Here is a 13,986-nt window from a genome sequence, read left to right as displayed (position 1 = left end):
CTGGTTAAGGCTCCTGGTGTCCATGATCAAAACTGCATTTAATAGGCAATAAATCATGTAATGATTTATGAATTAAAATAAATCAGTAATGAATAATTCACCAAGATATTATTGAAATACTGTGTTTAGTTTTGCAAGACAATCTGTTTTACTGTGACTTATGCTAGGATTGTATTATAAATAATCAGACCTGCGACTGAATAAATTATGTTTGAAAAACATACCATCACTGAACTACAAGTAAACTACAATATGCTATATATTTAATAATTGTATATACAAAATTGAACTAACTGGGGCAATAGGTACAAAGTTCTTTATCCTAGCTAGTGTGTATCTGCTAGTACTTCTGTCTGTGTTCTTTCAGAGTTCTTTCCTGCCTGTTCTCTTGTTTTCCATTGGGAAATATTGTCTGTAAGAGTAGTTGCTTATGGTAGTACAGTAGGAAAGTGTTGCCATCATAAAAATTATTCTAAGATAAATCAGATTGTTTCAGTTGTTTGGTTACCCTCTTTCATTTTCTAAATGCAGGTAAATTAAGACAGCCTCTTTTTTGATTTGAAGGTCTGTCATCAAAAAATACATCTGTAGTTTTATTCTTTCACTAATTAATTTCATTGCATGTTCTTTAATCTGAGCACTGTGAATTTCTAGTAGATTGAAATACGTGCCCTGTAGAAAACTATTTTTCAAAGGCCTCACAAAAAGACCTAGCCACTTGTCTGTGTGTGCAAGCAAAAGATTTGCTTACATATACCTTGGATGACTTGTAGAAAGTATACTTTCTCTAAATATTGTTGGGTTGGAAGAAAAAGTAATTTGCAAGATCTTCTGTAGTTTAGACTTCTTTCAATCTTGTAATTTGCAAGATCTTCTGTAGTTTAGACTTTTTTCAATCTTGTTCAAGATAATCATGCTATTTGTCATTTCAGCAGTGTAAAGAACATCACATCTACACTGAGATCCCTCTTACGAGTACTAGTAGCAACATCCATCCATTTTTATGAAATATGCTCTTTGACCCTGCCTGCCCAAGTTTTCCTCTATTTAATAATGATTTTCTTAATATAGATATATGGAGAAACCAAAGTGTAGACACAGCTATTTGATTTCCTTTATTTTTAACATCTTTTTATTTATCCAGATGATAATCTACACAGCTAAGATATACTGTTACAGGAAGATAAATACCGTATTAATAAATAGTACGTTTTTGTTTCTTGCAATTGTTTCTTGGCAGAAAAATTACACTGAACATAAGAAATAATCTGTCTGTGCTGAAAGTGGGACTTAGATGTTTCATTTAATTTTAAAGTTTGTAAAATGTTGTTTACTTGTCCATCAGAATGCAGGCTAAATAGTTGGTAATTTTTGCAAGTGTGTTAAGAAAAATGCCTCTCTATTTTGAGTCTTGTCTGGGTACTGAGAAGTGCAAAATCTTATATTTTTGTTTTTCTTTTCAGTGTTGTAGTTTAAACTAACAAAAGCACAACTCAGCAGCTTTTCCCATAATTTGCCAATAATCGCTTCTATAAATACCAATTTTCTGTGACTTTTGGAGGAGATGTGCCTAGAAAACTTGGGAATGTACTGCAGACATCAAGTGAAGTGTTCTAAAGATATGAAAGAAGGGCTGGTGAGAAGGATGTTTTATACTTACCACTGTAAAGTCGTGTTCTAGTTGTTATTCCCGTTAGCTCTTTCCTAGTGTTTTTTTCAAATCACAGCGATCCTTGTTTAATGGTGTGGGAATGTGTTATGCCATTTTATTTGTAGTATTTGTAGTATTTCATACATGTATGAATACAATACAATACAATACAAGTATGGAATAATATTAAGCATGTAAAATATTGGGGAAGTGTAGTGAGCCTTTGGAGCAGGACGACAGGGAAGTTCTCAAGATGTTTTTGCAACTGCAGTGAATGCTCAGACATCATGGTTGCTATAGCATGGCCTTAGTTGTGAAATATAAACTGATTAATAGAAATGCTGAAGCTACCAGTGCTTGTTTTGGACGCTGACACTTCCTCTGCATAATGGCAGTCAGCAATCTAAGAAGTATTATAGTGGACTTAGCTTGATTCCAGTAATGTGACTGTTTCTGCTTCAGTTAGACCTACTTTTCTTCATTTTCAGTTTCTCTTTAGTTTTTACAAAACTGCTTGTGTAAACAGATTTTCTTAAAATGGAACCTTTCATGGAATCTGTATTATTACCAATTTCTGTTTCCCGTTTACAGTGTTTGGTTTTCTTTTTAAAAATACAGTTCTTTAGGTGCTTTTTCTGCTTCTTAATTGATCATTCTGCAGGATGGCTACATGGGAGAATATCTTATGAGTAATACCGTGTTGTTCATCATTTAATGTGATAATGCAAAATGATTGTGAAGCCTGAAAGAAAACTGTATCCTGTGTGATACAAAGTTTCCTAAGGGCAAATATGCTTTTTCCCCTTGTTTTGTCTGTAGCTGTTAAATAAATGTTGTCTGACCATGTTTAGTTCATTCTGCTCCATTTTTCCATTTGCAGTTTACATAGAAGATTCTGTTCTCTTGCATTTCCTTAAAAAATACTGTATTGAAGTGTAGAAACATAAATGTTCTAATCCTGACTTACAGTTAAGCAGCTGAGCACATTAAATAAAAAACTTTTTTTCACAGCAGCTACTTTGTGGGTATTATGCAAGATAGTCTGTGCTTTGATATAATAACTTCTAAATAAAGTGAATTGCAACATGGGTTTATAGCAAAACTTTACGTAGCTAGTCTGGTAAAACACGTTGGAGGTGGGGAAGAGAGCAAGTTGTTGTAAACTCCAATAAAGTACGGAAAACATCTACTTTCTCTCCATTCTAACAAGTGTAAAACTATTGAGGTTAAGTAGGTGGGGCAACCGGAAGTAATTGCTAAGGCCAGTGGCATTTTTGTGGTTTAATAAAGGCAGAAGCTAATTATTCAGTTTTTATTTATGTGAAATGATGCCAAAAAGGAGGTTCCTGTGGAGCAGCTGCACTCCTTCAGTGTTACCCTAATTTACCACAGACACAACTGTCACAAATAGAACTTTTAAACTTGATATATAGCCACGAAAGTAAGGAGCCCTTTGTCTGGAATGCATGCAGAAGAACTCCTTTATACAAATCAACCGGCAGATGACGGACAATGATGAAAATTTGATTCTTTGAAGTCATAATGGTCATTGAAATGTGTGAAATTCTGGTATTGAAAAGAGAGCGGCTAGCAAGACTCTAAATCCTGGGTGGTTGCTGGAAGCTTGCTGGGAGGTTTTTCTGTGTTTTGACATCAACTTCCCATTGCTTGTTCCCTGTTTCCTTTATTTAAAAAAAAAAAAAAAAAAAAAAAAGGGGGAGTGCTAAACTGTAGGTAGTTAATAGTGGTTATGTACAGTTTCTGTCTTCATGGTAAAAGAAATGCCATAGAAGAAACATGACACCTTTATGCACACCTGACCCATCTATTCAAAACCATTTGTTTTCAGAGCTACTTTCAATCATTTTGTCTCTCTCCTTTAATTAGAGAGTTCCATTTCTTGTCCCCTTTGGAATTTCTGCTATTAGTGGAGTACTTAAAAGAAGGAAATTCTCGTTTCCTTTAAAAGTCATCTTCATGCTGAATAGTGCTTTCATTGACACTGCCTTTCTGAATCAGTTTTTCTTATTGCTGCATAGCACATTTTGTTTGTTACTACCCTTTCCAGAACATCTTTAGAAGGCTTTCCACAAACATTCTTAAATAATGTAAGTTGTAATAAAGAAAAATGCCTCTGTTTGTATGAAATTTTATATGATTTCTGCTCTTCAAAAAAAGTGTTTTGTCCCTTTGAGCTTATTTCAAGAAGGGGCAAAATGCCTCAAAATTAGTCCTAAAATCTTCTCAAGTTACAAAAAAAAATTGAGTTTATGATTCAAATAATATATACATATTAAGAAAAACAGAATGTCAGAATGCACCTTTTAGTTGGCAGCCAGTTTTAAAAATGTAAAACAGGGTTGTTAAATTTTTAGTAAACCTATGCAGTTCAAATCTCAAGTCTTTTATATTGTCAACTAATATCTTTAAGATTTTGAATGCTGAGCACCTCACTACTATCTTAATATGCTAATACAGCAAAATTCATTAAGGAACACTTAAAAAAAAAAAGATAGTAATGTGAAACCAGCTGTCAAAAATATCTTTGTTTTGGAAAGTTGGTTCACAGGTAGTTTCAATGAGAACTTAAACTCAGAACAAAGCGCTGAAGACCCAGTAAAGAGTTCAACCCAATGCAGCATAGTTCTTTTCAAGTATTATATTGTTTTAATGGCATCTTGGAGCGGGAGCTTTAGCCCATTGAAATGTCGCTTAAAGGACAGGTTCTTCTGTCACTAGCTGGAGCTGTGTGGATGAAATGATCACAATAGAGTGTTGTAATGCATTTTAAAAGTGTGAGAAATCAGTTTGTCTAGACTAAGAGTGCGCCTACAGGGAATAGGAATCTTAGAGCTTCTGTGCTCTTTAGGTGTCAAGTATGTGATAGATGCCAAGCCTTTTTATTCCATATCTTTGGCAACAGCTCAGCTATGCTACAGTACCTTACATGTCTACAGCAAGCAAAATCAGTGATTTTATGTCAGGACAACTTGAGCTTCAGCAACCAGAAACTCATTGTCCTAACAACTGTCTGTTCAATTGCCAGCTTTTAAAATGGGGAAGATATCAATAAACGATTGCTAGATTCCCAGAAGGCATGGAAACTCTAACTATAATGAATGCAACTATGGAGAGCTAGCAATACCATGTAGATATTTCAGTTTTGGAAAGCAGGCAGGTTTTAGTTTTCAGTTTGAAGATTTTTGTGGGATTAATCCTATATTATTAGTGAAATAACCTTGATTTAGAGCCAACTGAGTGCCCAAAAGAAAACATGGCTTGAAGGGTTTGTCTGAGGTTTTGGTTTTACTTTCATCCAGATAAACAAGTCTAAGCATTTCTTTACTATTGTTATCTCATAAATATAGCATTTGTTGATTTTTTACCCTCCTTTTAGGTTGCGTTCTGTATGCACCGTGTAATATTTTTATGATTTTCTGGTGTTAAGTCATCAAAAGGGAAAATAGTATATGTCCATAATGTTTTCCAACATAGTATCATTATTTTAGTAGTTCCAGATTATTCTAGAAAAATTCAAAACCTTCTAAATCTGAAGCATAAAATTGAAAATGGATTTATGAGATGCTGACAGTAATAATAGTTTTAAAAAAAAATTGAAATATTTTGAAGTTTACATATCTGAAAATATTTGATGATAACAACCCTGGTATTTTTGCATATGCCATACTGTTTAAGAGCAGAAAAAAGATGTTTTGTGAATGTTACTACATTTTCTCATGTTTGTTAAATACAGAAAAAAAGGCTAGTATTTCAGCTTATTTGTATAAATAAACAAGCTGAAATGTTGAATCCCCACCAAACTTTACTCCAGGTAAAAACTCCTTTTTGTTAAACAAAGCACTTTGCCTATTCAAATCAGAAAAATTTAAGCAAATTCCTTCCTAAAGTACAGTTGAAGCTTCAGAAGTGAAAAATGCCAGTCTGTCAGAAGGTATTTTCACATGGAATGTAAATGGTATTATTACTGGAATGTTGCAACATTCCAGTAGCTGGTACTGCTTCTCTTTCATATCACCGTTAGATTCATATTAAAAATAAGCATGACTTAGTCCTAATGAAAGCATTTATAATGGAATTATTAAGATACTTTGACAGTTTCTTGTAGTAGTTTGGGTAGAAATGTCAGAAGCTGGAAAGCTAGTGTGAGTGCTCATTTGTTACCCCTGCTGTCCTAATTGCAAATGGAAGTCAAATGCTTTAAACTTCCTCCCTTTTATAGTTTTAAGGGACTGATCTCCCAAAATTTCTGAAGTAAAATTCAAAATGGGAACTGCTGTATTTCAAAGGATGGTCTGGTGACTGTATCAGGAAGTTTCAAGTTTGCCACAAAGCAAAATCCTATAAAGTTTGTAGGTACATTTATGTAAAATGACAGTGTTCTATTTAAACTTCTCTTTTCATTCAAGTCATGGCAATACTGTCAAGATGAGTTCAATATGCCCAAAGTTTTGTGGCAGCTTTCTGGACTTCTACCAGTTTACAACTTGTTCCTAGAGAGAGAGAGAAGAGGAGGGAAGGGGAGGGCAGGGAGGGAGACTGAGGAGCTCCCACTGGCCTTTTAAGTATGTAAGGAACAGGAGTAGTTCAAACCTCCTTAGAGATGGATTTGATTTTGATTTCAGTCTTTACTAGGGTGAACTGACAGGTTAATTTTGCATAATTACTGTTTAGTTTTTAGCAAGAATGTTCACTTTAATTATATCAGATGCTGCTGAGGGTAATTTTTCACAGCAGTTCTTGTGAGGTTTTTCCCTATTTTATATCTTTGTTAAAGTCAGTTAATATTTTTAGGCTGGTTTGAAGGATTTGTGTTTGTTAGGTTATGGAAGGCTCATCCCTCCCTTGTAGAGGAGGGTATCCTACTATTGATTGTATACAGTGTTACAAATATTTTTTTTTTCTTTGAAGGTTGGCATCTCCTAAATCATTTTGTCCTTCACAAATACACTGAAGAATGTTGCCATCATCAAATGTCCTTCTCTTGATCTCAAACATCAACAGAAGAACTGACTGTCAAATGCTGAGTCATAACTTGAAACATGAAGAGGGGGTTAACTTTATTTAATAACTAATGGCTAGAGAGATAAGAGCTGAATTCTAGTACCTTCTCTGCAGTCTCAATCAGTAGTATATTGTGGAAAAGATACTACCTTCTGCCTCTTCCTTCATGCTAAGGATAGTGTTTTGAGTCAGTAGAGGTGTTGGTGTCACTTAACAATATACAGTTAAGTCCAAGGGAAAGCACACTGCAGCACATACTTGGCTGGCAAATATTTTGGTGAATAGTCCTGTTCATATGACTTTGGGCTCCTAATGCTAATGTAGAATATTGGAATTTGTCAGTGTTTCAGTCAACACTAATATTTTCCTAAAAGAAGAAAGCATTTGCACTTTTCCACATTGGCTTTAGCTGGTACAAGTTGAAGCAGTCCTGACTTTGCAGCTGTGGACAGAGAAGGATGGGGAGAAATGTCCTGTCCCTCCTCTTGCTCTAGTTGTTTTGAAAGTTGTAGAATCTAGTTGTAGATGAAAGATGAGCAAATTCAGGTAACTGATCCAAGCAAAATCTAACTCAGCCAGGGGAAGCAGAATGATAGCAGCCCTAACATGTATCACCTTCAGTTGTGTTCATCTGAAATCATAATATATTTCTCTAAATTTTTTCTTCAGCTTGTGTAATTTTAAAAATAAACCATGGATTTATGTAAAAGCATAAGCAGTATTATTTTACAAGTCTCTTACAATCCCTTTTTTAACAAGTAACATGTTTTTTTCAGGATATCACTACTTTAACTGGTGTTCCAGATGAGCATATCAAAACCAGAAAAGTTCACATTTTTGTTCCAGCACGTAATGCAATGCAGTCAGGAGCTAACAATACAAAGAAGTGGAAGATGGAATTTGATAACAGGGAGCGCTGGGAGAACCCTTTAATGGGCTGGGCATCTACGTGAGTATTTACTGAATTTGAAAATACTTTTCTTCTATATTTGGCTCTCACTAGTAATCTAAATTTGAAATATCCTTTCTACCTGTAAATCTGATTGTGTTACAACAGTACTTACAGGAAATAGTTGGGTTTGTTTGTTGTATGATTTATGATCTGTTAAGTTTAAAAGCAGATTTTTAAAGCTCACAGTATCATCTGGAAGAGTTTGAAAAAGATGTTAACAGGCAGACATTTCAATGATTACACTGTGGTGATGTTACTGTGTGGCAGAATCAGGGCCAAAAGGTCTTCAGTTACATAAAGTAGTAAATTATTCTCAGCTCTCAGTTGCATCTTTTAAACAAGAACAACAATATTCTGGATTTTTTTTATCCTGAGGATCTAAACTAAGGAGTCATAACTAATAAAAAACCCACAACAAGCCCAGCTATTTAAAATATTACTCTATTTGTTAAAATATTGTCAATATTCTTAGCATTAAAACTTCTTAAATACACAGAAAATCCAGAAAAATACTACTCTTAGCTAAATATACTATAACTTGGAGATATAATTACAATATGTATGCATCTAATTTTTAATTCTTTTTTTTTTCCTTATATGAATATAATACCTACATCTCGCAGTGTGGTTAGAATTCCTGTAGATTCTGAGAACTCTGCCAGCAATTCCTCTGACAATATTGTAATTTTGATTTGAAGCTGTCTTCTTTGAGGCATATTCAGAATAGTTAATTATTAGACATAAGCCAAAATCAACCACTAGAGATTATTTTTCAAACTTCAGAAAGAATACAGTGTGTACTGAAAATACCTGGCTACAATCATATTAGCACTTATCATCAAAGATCACAAAATTCTATAAAAAAACCCTTAAAAACCTTAAACAGTAAATAATTTGAGGCTGCATTTTTTGAGATGTATTAACAAGCTAAATCCAGTCACAGAAATTATATATATATAAATATATATATATATATATATAATTATTTTATATATATGTAACTGTATCCAGAAATTTAGTTTAAAGTAACTCTGAAATCAAGTCTTCCTGTTGCATTGATTTCTCATAAAAATTTGAGAAGGCTCTACATATGTTTTTATTTTGGGGTATGGAAAGGAATTTCTCATGGGTAAGCAAGTAGGATAAAAAAAACTGCTCTGTTGAGAACTGACACTGATAGGTTAAAGGTTTTGTAAATTAGTTTGTATCCATTAATTTTTAAGGCATTCTTGTAAAAACTGTTAGTGTACACTCTTGTGTTACCATTCAAGACCCAAAAATAGCTAAAAAGAGTTTCTCCTCTTGAGATTTATATTCTGCAAAGAACATTTCTTAGACAGTTTTCCATTTACTTTTGAATAATGTAATGGGATTAGTGGGTTAGAGCTCTTTAGGGTGTACATATTGAAGCTCTTTTTTCTCTGAACTCAATATACTTACTTACCTGTAAGTCTTTCCTATATTTCTGTCATTTTGCAGTCTTATTTGGGGCTGGAGGGGTTTTTTGCACTTGTTTCATGGCTATTTATCCAAGATAAATAGCCAATAATTTTTATAATTGTAAGATAAAATATAATAAAAAAAATATAAAAGCCAATAACTGGATAAATTATCCAGTTATAGACGTAAGTAAAATGGACCCATGACATTTTTATTTTTTTTAATTGAGAGGTTTTGTTACGAGTAAGCCTAAAGACAGTTCTTGGGCACACCTTTTAATATAAAGCTGTAAACAAAGAAATGTGGGAAGTGTGAAGTTTTCATTGTATGAGATCTCATAAGAGAACAAAATGTGGAATCCTAATTTTTTGTGACTGTTAGAGCAATTGGGGGTAGGCATAAGAAATTCTCCAGCACTGGTACTTCTCACACTATCAGTACATCATGCTAGACATCCTGAAATCCAGTTTTCTCACATAATAGCTCATTTATGGAAGTAAATCAGAAATGTACTTAGATTGAATGAAAGATGATTCCACATAAAACAGTACTAATTATTTCTATACAATTCTCATTTCCCAGCTGCCTCTGGACGGGCACTAGTCCCTCACTACACTTCAGACTTAAAGCTTCTTTGTTCCTTTTTAGCAGTGTTGAAAAGATTTTTCTAGCCGAATCATGGAAGAGAATAATTATAAGCAAAAGTTGTCACAATATTGCAGTACAGTGGGGCTACTTGATTCTCCACTGGTCATGTCATCAATTAATTCTTAGTTCCTAATTCACTTAACTGCCATTATAAGAGAAATCTTTAAATATCTTTAAGAGACACTATCACAGTGGATTGCAAAAGTGTAATTTCTGTCTTTATCCTGGGGTTTTTTGTTTGTTCATAGTGTGTTTTTTATTTGTTTGTTTCTGGTTTTTTTTATTGGGGAATATATTGGATGTATAGTGAACTCCATTTTTCCATGTGTACATCAGATAAAATTACACTGTTGTCTTTGCTGGAAGCGAGATTCCCCCTTTTCCCCTCCCCCTTTGCCAGTCACAGGCTTTGTCCTTTATTGTAAAGAGTTCAGTGTATCTTCAGTCTTTTCTCTTCATTTATCCTTCTAGGTTCAAAGAGAGAGCAGTTGAGAGGCAGCTTCTTCAATAGTTTGTTGCAATTTGGTCTTGTCTCTCCAGTTGTCTCCCAGGCTCATAGGCAGTGTTGTCTCAGGGAGGTTTTATCTATCTTTGTGTTGCTATAACCAGTATCTCATTTCTTTAAGAGTTAGAACTCGTCTTTTTTTTTTGTCTTTTTTTTTTCATCCTTCGTCATTGTTCTTAAGTTGAGCTTTTATAGCAATAAATAAGGCAATTTTGTGTTTTAACTGAGAATTCAATTTGTTTTAAAAACCTTTAGGGTATTTCATTCATGCAGTTGAGGAATAGCTGGTCATCTAAAACTAACCACTGTGTAATTAGTAAGCTAGCAGTTTGCATTTTGGAGCTTCATTTTCAGTTGTGGCCTGTGATCTGCTTGCTGTGTAGGAATAAATTGTGGGAGTCATGTGACTTTGGCCTAAGCAGAACTTTCAATATTTTTTTATGTACTTTTCAGTTCATGGTTAATTCCTTCTCTGCTTACTTTAGTGTTCTGCTCTTTTCTGTCTGAGATTATTCTTCCCCTAGCTGCTTTACAGACTCTTGGTCTCCTTGAAATGTTCAGAATTACCTTAAACCTCCTGATCTTACAAAAAGAGAGGGATTTTACAGATTTAAATTAAAGAGAGTCTTGCAGAGCACTTACTCTCAGTAAGTACTCACTCACTTAACCTCAGCAAGTGGCTAGATGTGTTTGTCTAACAACCCAATTAATTTTTGCAAGTGATTGTGAGGGAAATTTAATGCGATGAAAGATTAAAACAATTCTTTGCAGAAAGTAAGTGTTGACTCTGAAAATAATTTTAAAAAGTCTTTTGAATGGTTTGTGAGTTGGCATACTAACTGGGTGAGTTGGTGAGCTGTGTGTAATACAGCATTTGATTTTACATTTGAGATACAGATGTATGTTTTTTCTATTTCCAAAATGCCTAAAAATTGTCATCTGATTACTTACAGAGCTGATCCTTTATCCAACATGGTTCTTACTTTCTCTACTAAAGAAGATGCCATTGCTTTTGCTGAAAAAAATGGTACGTATTTTATGTATGGGCTATGAGGGGTTCATCCTTCCATAGGCAAATGGATGTCAAAGTATTAACAACAAAATAAGTGCAAGATGAAGGACCTTCCCTCCATTCTACAGAAGTAGTAGACTACTAGCATTCTACATGAGGAATAAAATGGGAAGGGGGGTTATTTCCAGGGGTCTTGAAGGCATTGAATCTAGACTTTCCACTCTCTAGAAAGGTGTTTCAGCCATTAGTAGTATTATAAATATGTAATACTAATATTAAAATGCTTTTATGAGTATCTCTGTTTTGAATGAGAGCTGAGTGAGACCTTGCTCGTGTCTTGGAGGGAACCTAATATTTTAGGTGTTTCCCAGGGTTGGTGGTCCAGCTGCATGGCAGTGTGATCTTTGCTCAAAGGCTTAACATGAGCATCTCAGTTCTTACTGAGGCTGTCAGAGTTCTTGTGAATGTCTGATAATCAGAAAAATTAAAATTAAATTACTACCAAGTGAGCATGTTGGACTTCATTATTGGCTATGTTGTAGCATAGATTTATTATAAAAGGAACCCAAAAGGATCATCAAGTCCAACTCACTGCTCCTCACAGGACTACCTAAAAGCAAACTGGGAGACTTAAATGATCACCCAGATACTCACTGAACCCCAAGAGGCTTGCTCAGGGAACCTGTTACCATGACCACAATCTCTAAGTGAATAAGCTTTTCCTATTGTTGAGTCAGGACTTCTCCAGATGCAGTTTCATTCCCTTCTTTGTGTCCTGTAACTGCTCACCAACAAGGAGATCAGCACATCCCCTTGCCGCTCCCTATGAGGAACCTGTAGACTTAGGATGTTATGGCTAACTCTGCATAGTCCTAGAGTCTAAACATGTTTGCTTGGTGATTATTCTTACTTGTAGAAAAGCCAGTAGCATCACTTAGCATTTTTAAGCCAATGTTGTATCAGAGGGAATGTATCTGTAAACTTAGTTAGGCTTGTATTTCCTGACAATATGATGGTACCACAAACAGTACCCATAATCTCGCCTTTTGTATATTCAGCAGTCTTTTTTTTTGTGTTAACATGAATTTTTTGCTGATCTCTTTTATTCTTCTTTTTTTTTCCTTTTAAATCAACTCCAGTTTCCTTAAAAAAAAATTACACTTGTTGCTTAGTCTCTATGGATGTGAAAAAGATTAATTACATTGAGATAAAGCCAGGAATTATGCAGTTGAAGTGTAAGGTTCTTCAAAAGTCTTCTCTGTGGTCTGCAGCTTTCAACTATATTTAGTCTGGGGTAAATAGTAAAGTTCCTTGGTCAGACCAAATTATGCAAAGTTGTTAAATGGCTGATATTGTACACCACAAACATGGTAAGTCCGTTAACCTATACATCTAAGAAACTAAACCATTTAGTGTGCAATTTATTTGCGCTTTTAATGATAAAGGCTAGAATCTAATTTGTCTGTTCCTCTTTGAATGGAAGTTTTTTTAGCTTAGTAGTGCTAATTGTATTGAAAAGTAAGTTCTGTTATCTTAGAAAATAGTAAGGTCACATTTGCATTGGATAATCTGTGTGATTTTATTAGTGCATTTTACTGTTTTATGAACAAATACGAAATTTATGACATTTTGGCTTATGTAATTTCTTTGTAGATGTTATGTTTTGTCTTTTCAAAATGCAGATTCAAATAAAATGCATTTGTTCAGTGTAGAAGGTTTGTGTCCTCACTGAGTTAGAAATTACTCCACTGTGCATGAAACCCACTAAACTAAGGCATAATAACCTTGGTATTAATACTAGTAGTTCAAGATTCACATAGCTTACACTCTTAATTTTACCATAATTGAGATGCATCAGACTTTTCTGTAGATACTGCCGTGCCTAAATTGTGATTATGCGTATGATACATGCATAATATTTTCTGTAGTGATAGCTTCAATATCATGTGTAGCTAGAAATACAAATTTTACATTATTTAGTTCTGTTTTTTAAAAGACATTAGAAATTTAGGCACACATTTACACTGGAAGTTAGCTTCTTAACCAGGACAGTATAGAGACATATCTTGGTGTAAGAACACAAATACTAACCTCGCTCCGTTCTTTCTGTATGAACCACGCAAATTTTCCTTGACTGAATTCCTTAAGAACCTGGAGTGTAATTTCTGAAAATACTAGATATTGCAGGTTATTTTGGTACAGTTGGTAAACTTAAAGAGTTGTTTCACACTTAAGAATTTAGGGAGATAAGGCAAGCTGTCTTTCTGCCTATCCCATCTGATGTGTTTTCTAACGTTGGAGTAGCAGTGGTGGATGCAGTAACAGGAGCCATTGCTGTCCAAAATACTACAGCTGAGAATGGTCTCAGTTCTAGGCAAGGTGGAAACATTTTTAATTGGAAGAAATTAAAAAATCTGACTGTGGACATATTGGGGTTTTTTTTCTCCTGTCTGATGTAACTGAAGCAGTTGTTTAAAAACATGCAGCTTAAATAACAAGGATGGAGAGTTTTTTTACTCCACAATACTCTTTAGATGGTGAGGGTGTTCTTCCAGAAGCGGTGAAATCTGCTTTCTGTGTACTTGGCTTGTATGGCAGTGCTCTGGGCCAGATTAACTTCCCCCAGAATTCTGGTATTTTTATAAAAGTGACCTCTTCTCTCAGTCGCAAACACCTCGAAGTGCTGGTCTGAAGAAGTCTGTTCCAAGGTGTGGAACCTAATCACATATGGTGGCCTTCTGCAATTATTAGTTAGA

At 34.5% G+C, this 13,986-nt stretch overlaps 1 protein-coding gene across 1 annotated transcript in view; it reads left to right on the top strand.

Moving 5' to 3' along the window:
- The window catches only part of NDUFS4 (NADH:ubiquinone oxidoreductase subunit S4), a 52,759-nt gene that overhangs the window by 37,144 nt on the left and 1,629 nt on the right, over nt 1–13,986 (top strand). Inside the window, exons 3-4 of the mRNA XM_023944553.2 lie at nt 7,450–7,622; nt 11,172–11,245. Coding sequence (XP_023800321.1) covers nt 7,450–7,622; nt 11,172–11,245 — 247 coding nt within the window. The remainder of the gene's footprint in view (nt 1–7,449; nt 7,623–11,171; nt 11,246–13,986) is intronic.

This window comes from Cyanistes caeruleus, chromosome Z (genome assembly GCF_971803275.1).
Source record: "Cyanistes caeruleus chromosome Z, bCyaCae1.hap1.1, whole genome shotgun sequence".
Taxonomy (NCBI): Eukaryota; Metazoa; Chordata; class Aves; order Passeriformes; family Paridae; genus Cyanistes; species Cyanistes caeruleus.
The sequence above is the reverse complement of the archived record's forward strand: the minus strand, read 5'-3'. Positions and strand labels throughout refer to the sequence as shown.